The 23687-nt window shown below is 45.6% G+C and overlaps 1 protein-coding gene across 1 annotated transcript in view; it reads left to right on the plus strand.

The window, feature by feature from the left end:
* The first annotated feature begins 13997 nt into the window (after window positions 1–13997).
* Window positions 13998–23687, plus strand: part of CYP19A1 (cytochrome P450 family 19 subfamily A member 1) — a 34884-nt gene continuing 25194 nt past the window's right edge. The window contains exons 1-2 of the mRNA XM_006168754.3: window positions 13998–14314; window positions 21080–21230. Of these exons, the coding sequence (XP_006168816.1) occupies window positions 14170–14314; window positions 21080–21230 (296 nt within the window). The 5' untranslated portion in view covers window positions 13998–14169. The remainder of the gene's footprint in view (window positions 14315–21079; window positions 21231–23687) is intronic.

The following is a 23687-nucleotide window of genomic DNA, read 5'->3' on the forward strand; positions in this document are numbered from 1 at the left end:
GACATTTACCATGTCCAACCCTGATCCCTCTCCAGGTGAGGGCGTGAGCATTGGTGATGGTACTCTGTCGTAAGAGAGTCTGGCCTTGCAGCCACGTTAGGGATGAGTAATTCATTCAACCAACATGACGTGACCAAACAGACGATTTGCCAGTGCGACCTTCCTACTCATGTCAATGCACCACCGAAACATCACCTAAGCCACGTCTTTGGAATTGCTGTCATGTGTCTGAGGTACCACATTTTTAGTGTCCCCAGTAAACTTCTGGCTGTAGTCAGCGGGCTAGGCACATGTCCAGTCTCACTTTCTTAACCCCAAATCTCTGGAATTAATAAACTAGGTATTTTTTAAATGGACTAAACTATAAAACAATAAAGGGAGCTTTCATTGGGCCAGAAGTCTTGGAAGTATGAAAACTAATGGAATCTTTCTGATAAAGGAAACAGATCAAAATATACACAGGAGAGGAGCGTAGTCCTACTAAGGTGGGACAGAACCCAAGAGGGCTCCACACCTGGGAAGAGTGGATTCTGAGAGCAGGAGGGAAGTAAGGGGCAACCAGTCGGGGATGGCTTCAGGAGTTCCCGTACGTCTCCCCTCCACCTACCAAGCAGCAACTACAATGGAGGCTCTGCCCCAAAAAGCTGTGAGTAGAGAGGGTGGAGCTGGAGATGCCGAGGTATAGCCAGACCTGGAAGCCCAAGGGCTCTGATTTTCTGATAGGTATGTCCCTTCCCTTCCTCGGTTTTCCTGAACCAGGCTGGAGGAGGAACTGCAGGAGAGCACTCCTCCTTCCCCAAAAAGGGGTGCAGACAGGTGCTGCCAAGTAATTAAATGTGAAATTTTAGCCCAAAAATGACTAGTTAAGAATTAGCAAACATCTGAGGAATGCCCACACCATGAACGGGAGTCGCAAACTGTAAACCAACAGTAGACTTTGGACTTGAGGAAGCAGACTTACTGACCGATCCAAACAGGACTCGAGAATACATGAAATTGTTAGTAGCGGAGGTGCCAGAGGTATTGTTATCGATAAAAGAAATGAACAGAGAGTTGCCATTAACAGTTTTGTTTCTGAAATAAAAATTTGAATGGTGATCATGCTTAGTTATTCTGTCTTACTAGATTGCAGGCTGCCCCCGGAGCCCAGAGAGTATGCAACATTTCTCCTGTGCCTCCCGGGAACGTCTCTAGGATACGAAAATACCCCCAGGAGGGAGAACAAGTTGAAAGATCAGTCCCTACACACTATTTTTTTGAGACAATTTCCTCTGACTGGGGAAAGAAAGATGGGTACATAGAAAGCGAGGGGGAAATGACACAGAGGGAAGTGTGGGCGAGGACAGGCGCTGGAGCCAATGTCAGCTAGTCTGCAGTCCTGTCCAGGCCGCCTCTGCAAGTCTCAAGTCTTGGAGTCTCTCAGTGACCAATGGGTTGTGGAATCACAGAACTTGGTAGACCCAAGGGAGTTTAGAGAACACCCTACTTCCCAGGCTCTTCTGGGTACCCAAGAGAGCCCTGTTGACCTACCCAAAAGCACACGGCTCTTTACTGATTCCCGAGAACACGACTCCCATCCAGAGACTCTGTTCCTTCCAGCTATTCCCAGGAATGGTTGTCCATTATTCCCATCGCTGTCATTAAAGACCAAAGACTAATTAAGTCTTACCGGACTCTTACTCTGTATTAGACACTCTGATAAGGCTTTTGGCATGCTTTAGCTCATTTCTTCCCCATAGTAACCGTATCAAGAAACTCCTCCCCCACTTTTCTGATGCAGAAACTGAGGCAGAGCTGTAGCTGGAGGTGCAGTGAGAGAGGGTACGATTGGCCCCAGGAAAGCTAACGGCAGAGGGAGGGATGCAGGAGCAGCTTTTGAGTTTCCCTTGTCAATTCTGTTCTCATTTTCTCTACCTGCAATGCTCTTCCCCCAAACCAATCCCTTGCAAAACATTGCTTTGTCTTCCAAGTCTGCTCACAAAGCCACACCTGACCTTCCAAGGATCGGCACTTTCTCCTCTCACAGTTGTTTATGCCTCTGGTTGCACACTTCGCAATCTGATTTGTAGTAATATGGGAGGTTCCGTCTTGACCATGTTAACTTCTTAAAGGCAAAGACCTCATTTACCAACATTCTTATAGCCTAGGAGAGTGGTTAGGATGTTTTAGATTAATTGAATGTTTAGAGTGATGATGGTAGCCTGCACTCATATGCCCTGCATGAGGGGGGAATCCTCTGTGGCAGGAGCCAGCGACCATGTGAGCCTCGATGACTCCTGCAGGGCTAAAGTGTAGCCATGAACAGTGTCAGCCTACAGTGGCCCAGGTGGGGTTGCAAGTTTTCAGATATGTCCCTCATTCTCCTCTTAAATCTTTTTCATTTGTTCCGTGAGATGCGAAACCTACCAGCCTATCACCAAGCTTTTATTAGAATACTTGGGTTCAATTAAAAATGAAAAAAAAAAATCCCCAAGAAAAATCCCATTCACTTACTCCCTGAAAACAATACTCTGCTGGTTAGTGAAGGGGAGTTTGATCTTGGAAGAGCCTCCGGGACACTGGACATCTGAGACAGAAGGTGGTAAAAGATACTGGATCCTAGAGTTGCTAATCTGAGGTCTGTGGATGGTCCTGGCGGATGTAGGGGAGGAGGTCTAGGTATCTGGAATTGTATTCAAAGCATTATACGTTGAGTCATGAATGTGTTTTTTCAGTGTGAGGTTCTATAGCTTTCTTTAGGTTTTCAGAATGAGCTTGGGACTCTAAAGAGAACACAAAGAGGCAGAGGAGGCGGCCAAAGCTGGCCATTTGCACCCTAACCTCCCTGATGTCCTAGTTGATCTCTGGGCATCTGTTCTTGCAGGCACCACTGGCTGGCCTACGGCAGAAGTGCAGAAGAAAAGTACTAAGGAAGATGCGGAAAGCAAGGGCACTGGAGAGGGCCAAGGAGAGGGATGCTATAATAAAGGATAAGAGTGTTGGGCAACAGACAGAGCTCCCGGGGATCAGGCCCAATCCTCGTGTTGTAGATGAGGAAATAGAGGCCCAGGGAGGTTGAGTAACCCTGACACTTTGCGGTCAACCAGTGGCTCCTGTGTCAGAGAGTAGCTCTGCTCTAGGACATCTCTGCAGCTTGGCAGTCTGTTCATTAAACAATTGATAAGCTCACAGTGAAAGGCCAGTACTGCTGCTGTTATCTGGCTGTTTGGGTGGTAGCTACGACTATTGCATTGTTAAGAATTGGCATTTAGAATCACAGATAGAATAAGGGGAACATTCCTCTGGGGATATGCGACTGCGTCATTCTTTGATGACCTCAGGCCTAAAGAACTTAAGACACTAATCATTCATTCATTCACTTCACTAACATTTACTGAGCACTTACGAGGTAGAGGCACTCAAGGTATACTCCAGGGAGGCTACAGAGAGGAGCAGGATGTGAGGCCTGGCCCAGGAAGAATGTTCTTAAGTTGTCAAAACAATGATAAGCAGCCCACTGCAGAGGCCACTGCCTGTTCTGCCTTTATGAGAGCTTATATCCAGATTAATGAGCAGAAGCAAGCCCACTTGGGACCTCTTGGACACCAAAGTATGGCTCTGGATCTTGCCACAGAAAAAGGGTCAGTGGCTGGTCTGGCTGGTGGCATCTGGGCTGCCCTAAGGATTGTGGCTCTACTTGGGGACCTTTCATTGTTGTTATCAGAGTCATAGAATCATATCACCCCATGTGCCACAGGGACCTTAAAGCCTGAGGAATGACATCCAGCACTGCAGGTGGGAGGCTCTGATATGAACACTTACCTCAGAATCCTAAGGTAGAATTCTGTTCCCTAACCAGGGCTTGGTCAGCCTCGGGAAGTGAGCGAATGATAGGGCTGGTAGACATGGGCTGAGACGTAAACGCTGGTCCTCTGACCCCAAAACCTGTTCTTGGGATGCTGTCATTTCTGTCTTTTCTATCCTCAAGTTAAAAGTCAAAATTTGTCTAAAAAGAAAGTCCACTCCTGTATTTCCTCTGGGACCAGAGGTCTTATAGAACTATGAGGTCTTCTCAGAAGGAATTGAACAGGGAAGTGGTGGGAAACATCTGAGAGAAATGATCGATGTTGCAGGGACCATCTCCAGCCTGACCCTTTCTGCCTCCTTAATAAGACAGGCCCAGACTCTAGTGAGAAGAAGCTGGTTTGGTGCCAGGCAGCCCCACACACTAGGATCTAAGGGCCCCTGGTGGGCTTTTGGTCCCAAAATACCCTCTCCACCTTGTTTTATAGCCTGACATGTCTTTAATGACCAGATCTAGAAGGTTCTAAGCACCCACTGCTGACTGTGCTTCAGAACAAATGTTCCTGGGAGACTATGTTAGAGAGAACCCACTTGGAAGAAAATGGATGTGGTATCTGAGGAGCAAGAGGCACCATCAGACGGCAAAGATGATAGGGAAGGCGAAAGGGGAATGGGCCTGCGCCTCAGACCTGCTGCTGGTTGACCAATAGCAATTGTGAAGAAAGAAGCACCCTCCACGCCAACCACACTTGGTGAACATCTGCTGTGCTCAAAGAGTCTTCAAAGACAAGTAGGAAAGTCCCAACCCTGCCTGACCTATAACTGAGGTCATACTGGGAAATGTGAACTTCAGACGCAGAGGATTTATGTACTGTTAATGTCTTCCCTGTGTGGTTAGACCCCTAGGGGCTTAGGTCTCTTGTGCTTCTTCCTAGACTTTCACTGGGTCCATACATATGATTAGTCAAGGACCATTCCAGGGGCTAGAAATACAGGGTGGACAGAACAGTTGCCCCAAAGGCAGTGCAATGTTTATTTGTGTGATTCCCCTTGTTAGTCCCTGTTACCTGTTTCCTGCTCCAGCAAAAGAAAGTTCAGGGAATCACTTGGATGCTTGCTTAGAAGAACGCATGGAATCTCCATCATGTGACCCCAAGGCCAGAGAGTGGAAAGCAGAACACAGAATGAGCAATGGTTAGACTTTCCTCACTTTTAAGTGACCATTGATTCATCCTCCCAGAATCTCATGCTGTTGGTTCATTTTTCAAAAGAGAAACTATCCTTTTACAAGATTTTTCCAGCTTCTGATACCTTGTGCTTTCTCGATGTAGAAGTTCACTTGTGGTTCTGTCAGTCTACAGGACTGTGGTTCTCGAGAGATAGCCTGGGTTACAGAACCCTCAGCCTGCTCACCTTTCTGTATTTTATGCCTAGAAATGGAACTGAACAGAGTACTTTGCTCAGATGAGGTCCTTAGTAAGTGTTTGTCTAATGACACCCTCCAGGGACCAGCAGGCCACATAATGGCTATGTCACTGGACGCCCAGGTAGTTGACTGCTGTTTGAGTCCCGGACCCGGTGGCTTAAACTCATGCCAGGCACGTGTGCGTGCGTGCCCAAGATCCTGAGAGGAGAATGGAGGAGAAGGGATTGTAAAGTGGCCATCCCCCCTGGGGGGCGATTTCTCCCTTTCTGTCTCTTTGTCTCTCTCTGGCAAGCATATATACCCTATAACAAAAGTCTCTCACTAAGGAAAAAAAAAGTAATGACACCCTCCAGGGACCAGCAGGCCACATAATGGCTATGTCACTGGACGCCCAGGTAGTTGACTGCTGTTTGAGTCCCGGACCCGGTGGCTTAAACTCATGCCAGGCACGTGTGCGTGCGTGCCCAAGATCCTGAGAGGAGAATGGAGGAGAAGGGATTGTAAAGTGGCCATCCCCCCTGGGGGGCGATTTCTCCCTTTCTGTCTCTTTGTCTCTCTTTGTCTCTCTTTGTCTCTCTCTGGCAAGCATATATACCCTATAACAAAAATCTCTCACTAAGGAAAAAAAAAGTAATGACACCCTCCAAGAGTGTATCTAGAGTCTTGGCCATCAAAAGCAAGAGAACCCCATGTCAAAGAGAAAAGGAGGAGGGGTATTTATAACAGGTCGGAGAAAGCTCGTGGAAGGAGAGGAGAGAAGGAAGCAGACCCCTCCTGGGAGGCTGGTGTGGTAGAACTAGATGAGTTACTCAGGGGAAGGATGCCAAAGCTCTTAGAGTAAAATATTTGGTCAATGAAGTATCAAATCTGGGTAGAGGGAGCCAAGAAACAGGGCTGGTCGAGGGTGAATTTGGAAGCCTTGCAGGCAACTGGAAGCAAAGAAGTGTTTTTAGCAGGGGACTGATGTGATGAAAACTGAGTTGAAAAATAATCTGGCAACAGTGTGCAGGACAGAGTGCAAAGGATCATCTAACAAGAAGGGGGCTGCGAGGGGTTACAGTGGGATGGCAAAGCTGGATAGAGGTGGAAACAGCCAGATCGGGCAACAGTTCTTAGGGAGCATGCACAAAGGCCTGGACCCTGCTCTGGAAGTGAGGTACCACTGTGAAGAAGAGAGACACAGATCTCCGTCCATGGGGAACTCACCTTCTAGAAAAAAGAGCAAACGGAAGAGAGGGATATGACTCTTAATGAATTAATTCCCCAGTTAATTCTATAAGGGATGTGAAGGAACATAAAAATACACCCAACACAGAAGCATAACCGTAGATGATTTAACCTATTGCCCTTGACGATGTCCCTTTTTCAGATAAAACAATGAATTTCACCTGGCTCATGTTGTAAAGTCAGTCACTAATGGCCTGGTACCAGAGCGTTGAGTAAACAGAGGCACTGCAAAAGGACACAAAGTACTCGGTCCCAGTGCACAGCCCACTGGAGGCCATGGCGTTTGATTCAGACACTGCAAAAAGGCAGCGAGTGGGCTGGGAGCTCGACTGGACTCCTGGAGAGGGGCTTTATCTGGTATCTTGGCTGATCCTTTGAGATGAGGGCTGTGCCCCATAACATGCTAAAGTTCATTCCGTCCCCGCCCCTCCACACACACACACACACACACACACACACACACACACTCACACACACACCCCACACATTCCTGCCACCTGTGCAGCCTTTGAAGGCATCAGTGCTTGGGATGGCCATGAGAGGACTTGGGCTCCACTAGGAATCCCCAGCAGAAGCTTTTCACAATCAGATATCAAAGGTTTGGCAACCGAAGGTAGGAAACACGAGTTCTCAGGATTTTGGCAAGGGTCTAGAAAGAAGAGACACACTTGCTGCCAGTTGACCATCGAGAATATGCTTTGGTTGTGAGCAGATCAGAGCATAGGCATAAAGGCCAGTCTCAAAATTGAGCCATGAGTCATAAAATCAAGAAAATTCAGGGAATAACTTGGAGACAGAGACAAGACTTTTTTTTAGGGAATATCTTTAGAACTTGGTGACTAAACATGGTTAGGCTGGATAGAGGAGAAATATGGGTAGGGAAGTAAGAAGGAAGAGGGAAAGAAAAAAAAAACAAGATTTTGAAGTTGCATGAGTGGGACAATGAAGTATGAGTGTTAGGGTGGGAGAAGGTTAGGAGGAAGCTGGCAGGCTTGGTTTCACGTAACTGGCGAAGTAGTGACATATCTGAGTGGCAGTGTTCACGAGGGAGTCGGGGCTTCAGAGATGGAGAAAGTCTGGCCAAGAAGGGATCGGGCAGGCACCCACACAGAGGTGAGAGCTCAAGGTAGGAAACCTGAGTTCTCGAAAGGAGTATGAGGCATAGGGACAAGTGCCTAGCCTGGGAATTGTCCATGTTCAGGGGCTGAAGGGGGAGTAAGAGCAGATGCAGAAGAAGAAGGAGTGATGGAGAAGAGGAAAAGCCTGTCACCACAGCCATAGAAGAACAGATCCAAGAAGGAGAATGGCCACCGAGTGAGACCAAGAACAAAAATAGAAAGGCAAAGTACCGGCTGGGCAGTAAGAAGGTCACATGTCACGCCTGAGTGACTGGTGTCGTCAGTGTGGTGACAGAGCAGCCGGGAGATGAGAGGAAGTGGGTAGAAAGGAAACGGAAGCAGTAGGCGTGGATTACTTGTTTGGAAGGAAAAGAAGCTTAAGCTGCCAAGAAGAGAGGGAGAAGCCCAAGACAGAGAAGGAAAACGAGGGGAGGCTGGGATCGCAGAAGCCAGGAAAGGAGATGAGCAGGTCTTGAGGGGGAAAGCAGAAAGTGTAGTTTGAGCTCAGAGAATGGACTTTCAACTAAGACAGATTGGTGTTCAACTCCCACCTTCACCCCTTGCTTTGGCACTCTGAGGCTCGGTTTTCTCATCTGTAAAACGGAGATATAGAACTGAACTCACGGCACAAGGTTATTGTGATGACTGAGCCGTCAGCACTTGGTGGGACAGTCCACGTGACACTGAGGCCAGTGCGGCAGCCAGCAGGTCTCATCCACCTTCTCCAGGGAACCACTGGCACACTACCTCCACATTGTCTGCCCAGCTTATAAAAGCAATTATAATAACTTGTAATTTGAAAAAACAAAAAAAAGCAGCTTATACTTTCTGGACATTCTCCAACTTCCGCCTTCCCCTGTCTCCTGGTCATTGTTGTAACATCCCAGCCATTAGCGATGCCTCCTCATTCATCCAAGATGCCGGTAGCCACAGTCTGCTTCTTCTGGCCTCCTGACACTCCTCGGGCCACTTCTTCCCCGCCTTCTTTGTAAACTCAACTTTTCTTCCCAGGTGTACACTTATCTTCTGCCTGTTATTAAGTGTTCATGTCCCTCAAGACACCCGCCTCAGGCTGCGCAGTCTCCATGGGTATTATCTTCGGTAGGCCAGGACTTACTTTCTCCTCCAGGTCAATGACCATAACTCCCCCTTAGTTACAGGCTATATACCCAGTGGCCTACTAGACATTGCCACTTGTATATTTCAATGATTCCTTAAATCTCTAAAGTTAAATAACAAAAATAATTTAATTAAAATTAAATTTCTAAAACATAAATGAGCTTCCTAAAGCTTGAAAATGGTCCAAAATGACACCACTATCCCTCCATGTGTGTAATCTGGAAACTTAAAAGTCATATTTAACACTTTTCTCTCCCCTATGTCATTGGATTTGAATTATGATCCATGCACATCAATTCCAACTCCGTGTGTCTCATAATCTTTTGAGACTGCAGTACCTTCTTCTCCTGCCTAGAAAACTATAGGAGAGCCCCAGCTGGTCACTTTTCATCCATTCTAACACCCACAACCCCCATCATATTCTCGCCACTGTGGCCACAGTGGTTTACATTTTCAAAAACCATATACAATCTGGCTGCCCATTCCTCCTCCTTGGAAGCCCTCCAATGGCTTCCCATTTCTCCTAGGACAAATCCCCACATCTATACCCCAGTGTACAAGGCTACATAATGTCCTCTCTCATTGTCCCCACACCCTGTGCTGCCCCCCGCCCCCAAGCCCAGGGCCCCCTCCCTCTCTCTATTCTTGGCTGGTCTTCCTCTCTACATATTAGCATCATGTTTATCCATTCCCCACCCCTTCCTTTCCTATGCCACACCACGGTTTGACAATGTCCCCTACCCAGGACACAATGCTCTCTAGTCACAAGCCTTTCTGTCCCCAACTGGAAGTTCTCACCCACTTGGGGAACTGTTGAACTGCTCAGAGTCTATACCTCCTTCTCTAAGGCTCTATCAGCCCCTGGGTGCCAGGGTCACATCTATCTTTCTCCTAGAAGCAACCCAAGGAATTAGCCCCCTGTGGGGACCCAAAGCGGAGGGTTCAGCAAGGAGAACCAAGATGACTAGGTTATGTTTCTCCAGGAGTGGGGGCATGAAAACGGGATGGACTGGATATACTGGAGAGAATGAAAGGAAGGGCAGGCTTGGCACCCAGTTCTTGGACCCAAAGTGGCTGTGTCTCTGCCAGACCAGGGACCCCCCCATCCTGAAAGGTAAGCTTAAGTAGGGTCTGGCCAGGCCAAGCAGCACTTCTGCAAGGTGTGAGGTCTACCTCTCTTCCCCACAGGTCAGGGCCAGACCAGGGCATCTGGAACTCCTTCATGGCACAATGGGGTCCAGAATGTGTCATGACCTGAAGGTCACCAGGGCTTCTGGGTTCTGCTGTGTTCACACAGGTCTCTGCCCTGACTCGGGCTAAGAACTTTAGATGTAGGGATGGCATTTCCTTCCTATGAGAAAAGTGAAGGTGTTAGGACACCTGCAGCTCCACACAGCACAGGAGCATGGTGCATCAGGAGGTGGACCCTCTGCTTGGTGTCGCCCAGTGTGGGATGCCTGAGCAAGCAGAAGCCAACAGCAGGACTTGAGAAGATGACCCTCAGAGGGCAGTGAAGCTGGCCCTTAAAGATGTATAACACTTGAGGGCTGAGTGTGTGTGTGTGTGTTTAGGAGTAGGGAGAGATATTACAGAGGGGACGTATATATGCAACCTCTATGAAGTTCCAGGACCTTCTCATACCATTATCCAAAGCCTTTTGTTCAACCTGCCTGTGTGGCTCATCAGAATGTTCTACTAAACTAGAAACCAAGGTACAATGAAGGCAGAGTCTCGAAGGACTTTTTCAGCTGTGGCATTCAGAGATCCACAAAGCTTAATACTCCTAAGAGGAGTCACTCTGAATAGCCCAGGAATGAACATAAATGATCAGCAAGTCCCTGAATGTAGGGACCAAACGAGTCCTGTAACTGAAAACAAAATACATAATCAAGAGTACGGGCTGTGGGACAGACTGACAGAGCTCCTATCCTAGCTCTGCCACACACAAACCACGTGCCCAAGGGCAAGCTATTTCACTTCCTCCTGTCTCAGGTTCCTCCTCTGTAAAATGGGGCTAATCATTCTTGGCTCATAAGGTTGTTGCAAGGATGAATGACTTAGTATTGTCTCATGCTTTAGAACAATGTCTGATACATAACAGATATGTGTTAAAAAATCCCTTACCCTGCTGTGTCTATAAATGGCACTCTTGGGGGTCTTTATGACTACTTTGGGAGAGATGAGAAGTCAGGTTCTTTAGCGCCATTAAACATTTAGACGTGCACACAGTCCTCACTTTGCCTGGTAGAGGAGGACTATCAAAATGATCAGGCAATGGGGGCCAGCAGGTGGCATGATGGGGCACTGGACTTCCACGTGGTCAGCTATGGTTCGAGTCCCAGATCTGGTGGCTTACTTTTCCACTTCCTCTGCCCCCTCTCTCTGCTGACTATAAGAAGTTGAAAAATAATAATAATAAATAACATAAACAATTCTTTTTAAAAAATGATCAGGTAAGCTGAAACTGCAAAGCAATCTTAAAACGCAAGAGAAAAATTACAATTGTTCTAGGACCTTTACATTTTTTTTCTAGAAACATAAACAACTTTTTTTTTCTCCCAGTTTTCATCATTTTAATTGACATACTATAGCTGCACATACTTATGGGATACAGTGTAGTTTTTCAATATATGATGAATATCTCTTCTTACTGTAGACTTTATGTGTATAGGGAAACAGAAAAAAATAGTAAAACAAATATTTTAGCATGTAGCAATTCAGATCGTTAGAAACTACAAATCTGAAAGTATTTGCTTTGTAAAAAGAACTTATCGAGAGTGTTTGAAAAAAAAAAAAAAAGTGAGTGTTTGAATAGCCCGAACAGTTTTTGCTTTCTTTTCTTTGTCTACTTTATGATGCTAAAGGAGCATGTTTTCTCTGCCTGATGAACTGTCTTAGTCTCTTATAAATTTACATCAGCTCCTAACATCGTATACTATGCACTTTCAGTGTTGTGAAATATTGCTAAGAGTTCCTTTAATGTGAGATTTGTGCTGGTACCACTTCCTCTGGGACATTTTCATCTTGTTGTTTGTTTTGCAATCACATTCCTCATTTATGTTTTTGGTTTCCGATTTCATCAATATAAACAGAAACAGCGAGGGTCCTCCTGACTCAAAGTCACACAGAGCTTACTTTGAATGATGTAAAATTCCACTCTGGAAAATAAATAAATAAATAAATAAAACTCAGCTTGTTCAAGGAACCAGATGATAACAGACACGAGCTGTTGGGTCTCTCTATATGTAAACCACCACCATGGAGCATATTGGTGAGATGCTTCTGCTTGGCAGGCTGAGGCCACACGGGAGGCCTGCCCTCGGTTCCTGGCCCGCCCTAAAAGCCAGGCACAGTAGTATTCTCTCATAGTCCCAGGGTGTCAGGAGGCTGAGGCTGGAGGATGACAACATAAGGCACTGTCTGAAAAAAAGCACCAAACACACACACACACACACACACACACACACACACACATCCCATATATAAAAAAAAAATACAAAACTGCCCAACATATGTACAGACATTTTCAGAGCCTTTTACTTATGCATTAATTATCATTTAAATGGTAGAATAATAAAAAGAGTCAACAAAATTATAAAGCACTGGAATAAATTCAACTCTATTGTGAAATTTCTAGTTTCCAGACATTGCCTTTGACTGGATGTTTATCATCGCAGATAGATGAAGGGAGAAGTATAATGACGTACTCCTTCAGAATCTAACCACAGGGGGCCAAGCAGTGGTACCATGATAAAACGTAATGCTGTGCAAGGCTGGCCCATGTGAGAATGTCGGGGGGTTGTATCCAGAGACACCTCTGAATGCGCCAGGCATGTGCAGGCTGATAATTAGGGGCTGGCTGAAGCTGGGGACGAATCATGGTATGAGGATCCTGCTGGGAGTGCCTATATTTCTGCTCGTCTGTCTCTGTCTCCCTCTCACTTGCTCACAGATGAAAGAAATAAACTTGGGAATAGCAGATGGCTTAATGGTTACATCACTGGACTCTGCTGTAGTGTAGAGCATGGTTCAAGTCCTAGACCCAGCCGCCTAAAACTCATACCGGGTGTGTGTGCAAACATGCCCAAAATTCGGAAAGGAGAAGGGATTATGGCATGGCCATCCTCCCTAGGGGGTGATTTCTCACTTTCTGTCTCTCTGTCTCCCCTGTGAGAGCACGCACCCTATAGCAAAAATCTCCCTTAAAAAAAAAAAAAAAAAGGAAGAAATAAATAAACTTAAAAAAAATCTAATAAAAATCAGATGAAAATTATGGCCAATAAAACTGCACATGAGCAGATACAATATTTTATGTAGCATTTGAAAGAATTCACAGAGTTCCCCAAAATCTGATATGAAGTCTTGGGTTATTAATTTAGAATTTTATTACTAGGTAAAATCCAACCCAAGCCTGTTTCACAGCCATTGAAAGTTCCCAAAACTTTGGGCACTTTCTAGAGAAAGGCAAAAGTTGTAGTATGCCATCTGCCACTGGAAAATGCATTTAACAGTGACTCCTCACAATATAAATGCGCTCAAACCAGGCCTCTTTGGATACAAACTCCTATCCCTGAAACCCCTTTCTGAGTTTAAGACATTACAAAGCCTGACCAGACTCAACAGCATGTTGTCAAAAAACACAGTATATCCAATAAATCATCTTGCCTAAGATATTAGTGCTGTCAGGTGAAGCTGCTGAGTGACCCCTGAGTTACGGCTGGTGGCATCCTTCTCTGCTTGTCCTCTCTTTCTTCCTCTCCCTCCACTCCTTCCCTTCTCTTCTTCCTTCGTTCTTCCTCTCCCGTTCTTTCTTCCCCAGTACCTCTGACTTTAGGTTCCATGGGCACTCCTTAATGCAGCCCATGGTGCAAGAGCTTTTAGCTCCTCACAAAAACCACTAAAAGACTGTCCTGAGTAAGTTACTTGCAGTTCAAGAGAGAACCTAATTGGAGGCTTGGAGAACACCTCGACAATGTACATTCTTCTTGTAGAGACTTACTGAGAGAGGTTAGTTCAGTCAAGAAAGAGGGTGCTTTATTTTGTTTTTGTCTAAATTGATTTGGGCTTCAAGGGAAGAAGATTGCCCAAATTCTGCTGATGTCATAAAGCAACGCTTCCACCTCTGAAATGAATTTCATTTTCTTATATTTTGGTAAGAAATTTGGCTCTCAATCGCGAATGCACGTCACTCTACTCTCTCAAGGGCAGATGATAAGGTTCTATCAGACCAAGTGTCTAAATGAACCTGAGACTCTACCAAGGTCAGAAATGCTGCGCTTCAAGCCAAAAGATCTTGTTTGTTTTGACTTGTAACCACAACTTTGTCTTGTCTAAGTGTCCAATCACATTATAAAACAAAGTACCGATCTCGGCAGCGCAGCATCCTCTGAAGTAACAGGAGTCATAGGTGAACCTTCTGGGAGAGTCTCTCATTTTTCTGCTCCTTTGATTTCCACAGAACTTTACACCTCTCCCTCTGAGACCGAGAAGGGCAAGATGGTTTTGGAAATGCTGAACCCGATGCATTATAACATCACCAGCATGGTGCCGGAAGCCATGCCTGCAGCCACCGTGCCGATCCTGCTGCTCGCTTGCCTTCTGTTCTTGATCTGGAATTACGGGGACACCTCCTCAATACCAGGTAAGCCCGTCAGTTATTTCTGGATCTAAGGAGATTGTTGGCTTAGGCTCCTGCTCCAGGATGGGAAAGAAAATTTTGCCAAAAAAGACAATGAGCAAACCTGGGAAGATCTCTCAAGCCCCCATCCACAAATAAGGCCTTGGGTGAAAATTATTTTAGTAATTATTTGCATATCTTAAACGAAAGCATCTAAAAAAATATCTGAGATCATCTCTTCCTTCTGGTGTGTATTCTGCTTTGGTAAAGTAGACTTGGCACAAATGCCCTTTCAGACGAGCTTGAGATGGGGTGGAGCAAGGTAAAATTCCAGGATGTTTTTGTTTTTGTCTTTAAGTGAATTCAAACTCATTCCAATTTTTCTGGGAAGGTAAAAATGTCTCTGACATGCCTCTCTGCGCCTCTCCTTCTCCCTGTTTGCATTACCCACGTCTCTCCCTTGGTTGCATTTACCTCACCTCTTTATCCTGTTCCCCATTTTCTCTTATTCTTGGTGACGTGCTGATGGTGGTATCGTCATAAGGGCTGAATGGGACCTGGGCAGTGGGAGAAGGACAGGGACTATCGTGGTTCTTCAACAAGGTCTTTGAGGCAATTCAAAGTAGAGAACTATCTAATTTTCCAGATAATTCTAATAGAAAAGCCTACCATTTCACCACTATGGCTGGAATGATCAGATGACAGATTAATTCCGAATGATCAGAAATTGCAGATTGTTTCCCTGGTTTTCAGTGAAAATCCCTCGTGGCAGGCATCTGTTGCCGGTTCTGTGAGATACCTGGCAAGGCTTTATTTCAAGAGCATAGTTAGTACCCACTTCTAAGTGCAGTGTGTCTCGTCAGTGTGATTGAGAGTGGGAGCATGGGGTTGGTACAAAATGCCCTGTGTCTAGATCCTTTTTAAAAATTTTCCGATAATTGCCTCCCTGTCTGATTCAGCATGGTATTTTAGGTTACTTAATGCCCAATTTAACGGAACATTTAGTTAGTTTTGTTCTCTGCTCCCTGAGAGGGTCATCTCTGGAAGAGGGTGGCTCGGAGCTGAGGAATGACTCCCTGCGTCTTTAACTAGAACCCCCTTCTTCAATGCTGCCTCCTGCTCCCTGGATTTCTCCTACCCCTAGTGGGCACCGAGGATGGGGTCAATGAATGGTGGGTGTGGGGGAGTGGAGGGGAGTAGAATGCCTCTTCCTCCTCTTCCCTATCACAGGCTTAGATGCTAAACTCCGGTCCAGTTGTATCATCAGAGAGTCTTGCAAGGAGAGAGAATCCAACATTGGTTATCCCGTAAGCCACAGGTTCTCAGAAGTATTCTATCTTAGGGTCACCCAGGAGGGAGGGACTTAGTACCATTTCAGTTTCCTAGGCCCTGCCATGGATAGTTTAAATCAGACTCTCCAGGCCTAGAAACAAGCATTTTTGTGAACTTGCCCCCCCCCCCATGCTTCTAATATGAGCACATTGGCATTCCCCTGGACCCTGGCGTCTGAAGAGGAGAAGGAGGTTGGCCTCTAGGGGGCACTGGCATCCCTGAAACTTTGTATCAGAAGTCTCCGGAGCGGCCTCTCTGTCACCACTGGGAACCAGGGACACAGGCGGTCATGTACTGGCAGATCGCATAAACCAAGTGGCAGGGCTCCAGGCCGGCGTGTCTAAGGAACCGGTCCAGGTGATTTTTCAGGAGCATCCAGGGTTCCGAGACACAGACATGAGCCTAAGCCTTCATCTGATAGAAGAGGACTCTGAGACCCTGAAAGGGGGTGGGCCTTGACCAGGCAATGTGTTCCAAGTAAGACAAGCCACGGAGTTCAAAGTCTGTGCTTTAGGGGTGAGGGATTTGGAGAGAATGGAAATGGCTTGTCAGGTCCCCAGAGAGAAGAAAAAGTGGGAGTGCAGGGGGACCACCAGGAAGCCCCAAATCCCAGCTGTTGGTCCTTTTGCTAGGGAGGGAGTTCTCCCTGGAAAACACGGGGTCTGATCAGCATCTTCTGGCGGCACAGACTGGGAGAGGCTGTGTTTCCTGGCTGCAGTGGGGCGGGGACACTGGCAGTGTCGGGGTGATTCTTGCTGATCAAGGGCCCTCAGCCCCTTCTGCTGGTGCCCTTGAATCCCTGGCTCTCTGGGTCCTTGGTTTTTCAGGTTTGGAAGAAGCTAAGGGTCAGGGAAAACCACAAGGAGTTAAGAAGGCATCCTAATTTAAAAGGCCTTAAGGAAGTTAAGATTTACAAAGTAATTTCACGTCCATTTTCCTTGACAAGATTGGTGTGTTTATGTCCATTTTGTAGATGAAGAAACTGAGACTCACAGAGGTTAGGTGTCACACAGCGAGCGACGAAACTGGGTCTCCGGTCTAAGACTCGCCAAGTGGTATATACGGAGAAGCCCTGCTGCCTCCGGGGTTTAGGGGAAGAGGGTGCGCGAAGATGAGAGATGTGGTTTCCGGCCTGGGAGACGAAGTGGAAGCAGCAAGGACGGCCGGGGCGTACCTAGGCAGATGTCTAGCCAGGGCAGGGCTGGCAGGAAGCTGTACAAGTCTGGGGGAGGCAGAAGAGGAGAGTGGATCATAAGCTTCAGGTCAGAGAAGCTGTCCAGGACTCACCGTTACCTGGCACTTGGCTGCTCCCTCTTCCACACAGCCGTCCCCAACCTCCTACGCACGTCCTCTCCCTCCGGCTGCTTCCCTCTGCCCTGGGCACCGCATCCCGGAACAGAACACTGGAGAAAGGACACAGCAATGCCTTCTTCTTCCTGTTGGGAAGATCTCGTGTCCAAAGGCGCACAGTGGGGTGACAAATTTCCCATTGTGGTCAACACAAGGAGCAGGATTCACAGCATTCCAGTTCAGAGGCCTTTCAGTCACTCTCCCCAGAAGAAGCACATTCTCGGATCTTCTTTTTCTTTTTTTTATATTTGTTTTTAATTTGATTTTTATTATTCTCATTAAAAAAAAATTATTGCTATACATCATTCAGCTTGTAAAGAGAATTTACCGAACTTGAACTACTTCTCAGACCAGTCCAGTCGAGAATACTATACATGTTATCATGAACTGGGAATAACCCCCCCCCGTGTCCCCCAACTGTCATGCCTTTCTATTTTTTCTCCCTAATACTCTTCCCTTCTCCCCTCTACCCGCCCCATTCCACGCTGTCTTCAGCATTCATAACTATTTTCACTGTTTTTGAGTCCTTTAATATTTCAATCTCTACCATACAGTGTGGATAGTTGGTATATATTAAGTGGATACATACAATATCTTTCTCTCATGGCCTGACTTGCTTCACTCAGCAGTAAATCTTCCATGTTCAACCACTTTCTTTTTTATTTTGTTTTCTTTTATACATTCAGTCACATTATTTGGCTTACAAAATGGATATTTCAACAGGGGAACATTTCTCCCTAGTCCAGTTGATAAAACTATGAAATATCTTCAACAGAGAATGCCCCATTTCTTTGTGCCATCGATGCTTCCCTGGGTTTTCTGATCATCACTTCCTTGCTTATGTATAGGTTTCCTCTCTAACCGTACATCCCCAGACGTACAGTTTAGTTTTACCTGACTTGAAACATGGTAATCAGATCAGACAGTGCTCATTGTATGGTGCTGCCTTTGCCCACGATTGTGCGTGAGGTCCGCCCGTGTTGTGGCGTGCAGCTGCCGTTCATTTTCACTGGCCCCGGTACTGGGCCACACGAGCAGTTCATGGTTTCATTACCAGCGCTCCTGTTGATGGACACGTGGGTGTCTCCAGTTGGGGCTATTGTCAGCCGCGCTGCTGTGATCACGGGCGAGCCGCCGTTGCCTGGGTGCATACCTGGACATGGAATGCAATGGCTTCTTGATTGGGGCAGCTGGTGAGAGGTCCCAGCTGTTGGCTTCAAGGAGCCTGTCTCTGCGCAAAAATGCAGACGAGAATTTACTGCTGCTCTTAGGGTGTGAAAGAGGCTCCTGTAAGCACGGTGTGCCTAGATAAACATTCCCAAATCTGAGAAGCAGAGAGCAGTCTTAAGAGGGTGTAGCCAGACAATTTCCCTAATATTTTTCTGAAATTTCTACTTTCTCCAGCCAGGGAATGAGGGGAGGGGGAGAGAATAAGATATATATGTACATAGAAAGATGACACTGTGTTATATAATTACTTGATTTTGTAATTCTGTTCCCTGAACTCCCTCTCCAGCCCTTGGGACTCAGATGAGAGGACCATTGTACTCATGGTTATTCTAGTCCCTGGCTTGGAGCTGGTGTCTATACTAGTAGGGCCTGAGCAAGGATGTGTTAGATGAATTAAGCTGGCATACAGTTGATCCTCAAAACCTCAGATTCTGGTTAGAGCACTCGGGTTCTTGACTTAAGCACGAAGTTCACCAGTACATAAAGATACACCCCTCCAGAACTGTCTCGTTAAATTGAATGGGGCTCCCAAATACTACGATTTTTTACATGGCACCAGATTTTAGGTAAAAGGTGAAAAGTGCAGCATGTGCCTTTGTGTGTCTTTGTTTCTCATGGGCCTGGCAAATCAAGTAAGTAAATATTTTCTGAATAAGTCTATACGCAAATAACTTTCCAAAACAAATATTTGATATGTGAACTAAATGTATATTCTATGATACTTTGCCATTTCTTATCAAAATGTGAATGTAACCTAAAATACTCTAAATAAGAATGGCACTTAGGGACCAGCAGTTAGCGTAATGGCTATGTCGCTGAACTCCCATGTAGTCAACCACGGTTCAAATCCCAGACCCGGTGGCTTAAACTCATGCTGGGTGTGTGTGTGTGCGTGCCCAAGATCCTGAGAGGAGAATGGAGGAGGAGGGATTGCAGCATGGCCATCCCCCCGGGGGGTGATTTCTCACTTTCTATCCTCTGTCTCTCTCTGTCTTTCTGGGGAGCGCACGTGCCCTATAACAAAAACCTCTCCCAAAAAAAAGAAGAATGGCATTTAAAATTTCATATAGTATAAGAATGCCTGGGTTATTTATTATTTTTTAATTAAAGAATTATTTATTTAAATTTATTTATTTATTTATTATTAAATTCCCTATAGGGCACATGCACTCATGAGAGAAAGATAGGGAGAAAGTGAGAAAGCCAGCCACCAGGTCCAGGACTTGAACTGTGGTCAGCCACGTGGGAGTCCAACGGTTTTAACCACCATGCCACCTGATGGTCCCCATGTCTGGTTAATTTTAAAAATTCATTCAGGAAATATTTCTTGAGCATCTACAATGTGCCAAGTGATAAATATCCAATAAAATATTTTGTATATTTTAAATGATTAAAATTTTATGCATATTTTAGATGACTAAAGGTTTACGTATTGAATAATCTTTTAAGGAAACATATATTGAGTCAAGTCTGCTTGTTTAAATCTTTTTAAGAATTCAGTAAAGTTATTCTAACATAAAGTCAATTGTCTATCACATAATAGCATGATAAAGTAATCATAATGTTAATAACACGAAATATGTTTTGGTTCTATTGGCCTTAGCAGGTATATTCTCTTTAATGGGGGAAAAAAGCTGACAGTCTTGTTGATGCTGACTCAGCTATTGCAAAATGAAAGACTAAACATTGTTTGATGCACTTGGAACTAAATATATAATCCAGATGATCCATGTAAAAAGTTCAGTTATCGAGATTTTTCCACAGTTGTTGTGTATAGAATGAGAATGCTGTGTTTTGGCTTCATGCTTATTTCAGTGACAGAATGGGAGTAAAGGAGAAAGATTTAGAAAAACCATGACTTTACATGTAATTCCTAAAACCATTCCAAAAATGTTGTATCCAACGCTCTCCTACCACCAGTAAAATCAAGCTACCAGGTTTGTTCTCTGCTCTACGTAAGCAGTGTCCGCTTCCCAGCTATCCGCTGGGGTCTTGTTCTTTCCAATTCTGCCGTCATCTTCAACCACTGCTCCCCATTGAAACCAGATGACAGGATTCAAACTCGCTCCTCAGGATACTGAGCACACTTGTTGCCTAATTCTTCATTTCTTAAGGGTATTTTGCTTAATGAGATTTAGCTTAAGATTCTTTTTTTTAAACTGGGAAAGGAGAAATGGGTGTTTCTAGGTTGGACATTATCTTTGCAGACCTTGTTTCTCTTGGTTAAAAAAATGACTCCCAAACTACAACCCAGTTCGAACCCACTCATTCCGTCAACCTAGGCACTCAAACCACAAGTTCTCAGACAAAACCAGGTGGCGAGCCAGGTCTGTTAGCGTGCCATTTGTCATGGCTTCCATGCTTGCTGTCAGATGAGTCAGCTGGGCTGTATTTGAAGCTCACTGACACCATGTCATGTGAGAAGAAGTTAGCACATGTATCCCGGTTACTTCAGCCTGAAATGGCTGAGACCAGATGGAATGAATGTGAGGATACCAAGCTACGTTTCGCTCCCGGAGGAACGAAGAGCCTCATGCTGGGCTTGTCTCACTTAAACCCCTTTATCAGTGATTCACAGACATCAGAAGATGTAACACACATTTTGCTGTAAAAGAACAGACGGCCAGCAGGTGGCGTGGTGCTTAAGGGCACTGGACTCCCACATGACTGACCGCGGTTCGAGTCCTGGACCTGATGGCTTGCTTTCTTCCTTTCCTTCTCTCTCTTTCTCCCCCTCTTTCTCACTCGGTCTCTCTCCAGTCAAATTAAATTAGAGAAAAAGAAGTTAAATAAAATAATTTCCTAAGCTGTAGGAACACAAAGCACGGCTGTGTTTGGCGTTGCTAAGATGCTGAATGTGACCTATGACTTCCCTAGGTCCCGGCTATTGCATGGGAATCGGACCCCTCATTTCACACGGCAGGTTCCTGTGGATGGGCATCGGCAGTGCCTGCAACTACTACAACAAGATGTACGGCGAGTTCATGAGAGTCTGGATCAGCGGGGAGGAGACCCTCATCATTAGCAAGTGAGTCTGCGCGTAACTGGAAACAGACTTCTCCAGCCGAGGCTGGGGCTTTTCCTGCGTGAAAACACAGAAACCAAATCCTTATTGTGATAACTTTGTTTCTAAGGCTGTGTGTTTACCAGTGAAATGAAGGTGAGCAGTTCCCAGATAAGAATCGAATACTGTGGGCGGACAGAGTGATTGGGTTTTGTTTGAGTTGAAGCCAGGGGCACATAGATAAAGAGCCTGGATGCTTGGTTAATGATTCTAAATCTGCCTGAGTAGTGAAAGTGGAAACTGAAAATCCAGATGATTTAACAAAATGTACTTTAGGGAGAGGCATTATCTTCTCCGTTTTCCTAAGATTTAGGTCCTAACTCTACAAGCAAGCATTAAACAAAACAGAACAACAACAAAAACCCATAACAAAAACAAAACCCGAGACAAAGGTATCTGGTTGCCGATTTGCTAGTGTGTCTCTGATGACAGGCTTCTGAGAACCTCTCCGAGAGGCAGATGGCAGCAAGAGTCGTCATAAGCTGCTGCCCTATCATGACGTCCTGCCTGTGTCCCAGCAGAGCGAGTTCGCGTCCTCGGGAGCGTGATTGCCCTGTCAAAGAAATGACGTCATCCCCCTCTGCATCATTCTAGCTTCTGGATAACTTCAGTAGGCTGAATTCGCTCTTGGGTTAACCAGATACACAACCACTATGAAGAAAGAGCTTTGTGAAATACGAGTCTCTTGTTTATTGCTCTTAGAAAATGGGGAATTGCTAAGGCCGTGTTTCACTAGACTTTCAGTTATCTTTACTTTTAGCAAAGCTGTCTGCCACGACCAGCTGTCTCATGAATAAGTTTTGACTGGTTAGAATTAGATGAATCATTCAGATGCATAGACTATTGTTCAAAAGTAAGTGAACTGTGGGCTGGCAGATGGCGTGGTGGTTAGGGGCGCTGGACTTCCACATGGCTGACCACAGTTTGAGTCCCAGACCTGGGGACTTGCTTTCTCACTTTCTTCTTTCTCTCTCTCTCTCTCTCTCTCTCTCTCTCAATCTGTCCCTCTCTGGTCAAATAAAATAAAATAAATAAATAAATAAAGTTAAATTTTTAAAAAGTAAGTGAACCATTTCTGGAACTTTAATCATTTTGTTGTTTATTTGTTTTTAGGTTTTGCTACAGAGTGAGTACACTTACTGGAGAGGGACAGAGAAAGAGAGAGGAAAAGTGAGACATCATTCCGCAGGGTGCTGGGCACACCGCAATCCTTTCCTTTCCATTCTTCTCTCAGGCTTTTTGGGCATGCACACACGTGCAGCCAGCTTGATCTTCAAGCCTCTGGGTCTGGGACTTGGACCACGAGTTGGCCACGTGGAATCCAGCACTCTACCTGCCGCACTACCTGCTGGCTTTACGTTATTTACTCCGCCCAAGATGATCCCCATCATTTCACAAAGTCAAAACCCAATTCTTTCAAGCAAATACTGAAACAGAAGGGAGAAGGGGAGAAAAATGTTATTTTTTTCCCAAATATCTCATACTATTCAATAACGTTACTTTAGATCCATCTAAGACCTTAGTTTTCGCTGGGGTTTTTTTTTCCTGTTTCGTTCAGTTTGCTGTTGTAGTACGTTTGAGAGTGGCTACGAAGACCACATTTATAAGCTAAACCTAAGTGGCTCCAGGTGGAAGGGCCATTCATTAGATTTACTGTGAAGTACTCTAGTGGCTCTGAAGTGGTCCCTCTATCAGCAGCATCCAAAACCCAGGAGCTTGTTAGAAATGCTCACCCTTGGCCCCTTCCTGACCTACTAAATACCACAGTCTACCATGGTCTGTGGTTTAACAAGTTCTCTAAATGAAGAATCACTTCTCTAACAACTGGATCAGGGTTACCCTTTGATTATCCTTCTCCTGGTCTACTGAGCTCTGCTTGCCAATTTTACATCCATTTGATACATTCTTATTTTAAAAATCAGTGCATTAGTCACTTTCAAAACTGGTTATAGTCTCAAAACAAACTGATGACATTTGGGGTTTGGGGGATTGTGACATTCTTTCCTGCCTTGTCATCCCCGGCATAGCAAGCTACCTTCTAGCCCCCTTCACCCTCGACTGTCTTCCCTGTCCCCTACCACCCTCAGGAGACAGAAGGGACCCTCAGGATATTTATCCAAAAGGGTATCTACCTGCAGCTTAGGCTTAGGAGCAACGGCTCTCCCCTGACTGCACAGGAGAACCACCACTAAGTTTTGTTTTTGTTTTGTTTTTTAAGAAGAGAGATTTTTGCTATAGGGTGTGTGTGCCTGCTGGAGAGACAGAGACAGAAAGTGAGAAATAATCTCAGCAGCGGGGATGGCCACACGACAATCCTCTCTCCTCCATTCTCCTCTCAGGATTTTTGGCATGCATGCACACGCACCCGGTGTGAGTTTCAAGCCATTAGGGGCGGGACTGAAACCATGGTCGGCCATTTCA

The sequence above is a fragment of the Tupaia chinensis genome, unplaced genomic scaffold, assembly GCF_000334495.1.
Source record: "Tupaia chinensis unplaced genomic scaffold, TupChi_1.0 Scaffold146140_1, whole genome shotgun sequence".
NCBI lineage: Eukaryota > Metazoa > Chordata > Mammalia > Scandentia > Tupaiidae > Tupaia > Tupaia belangeri.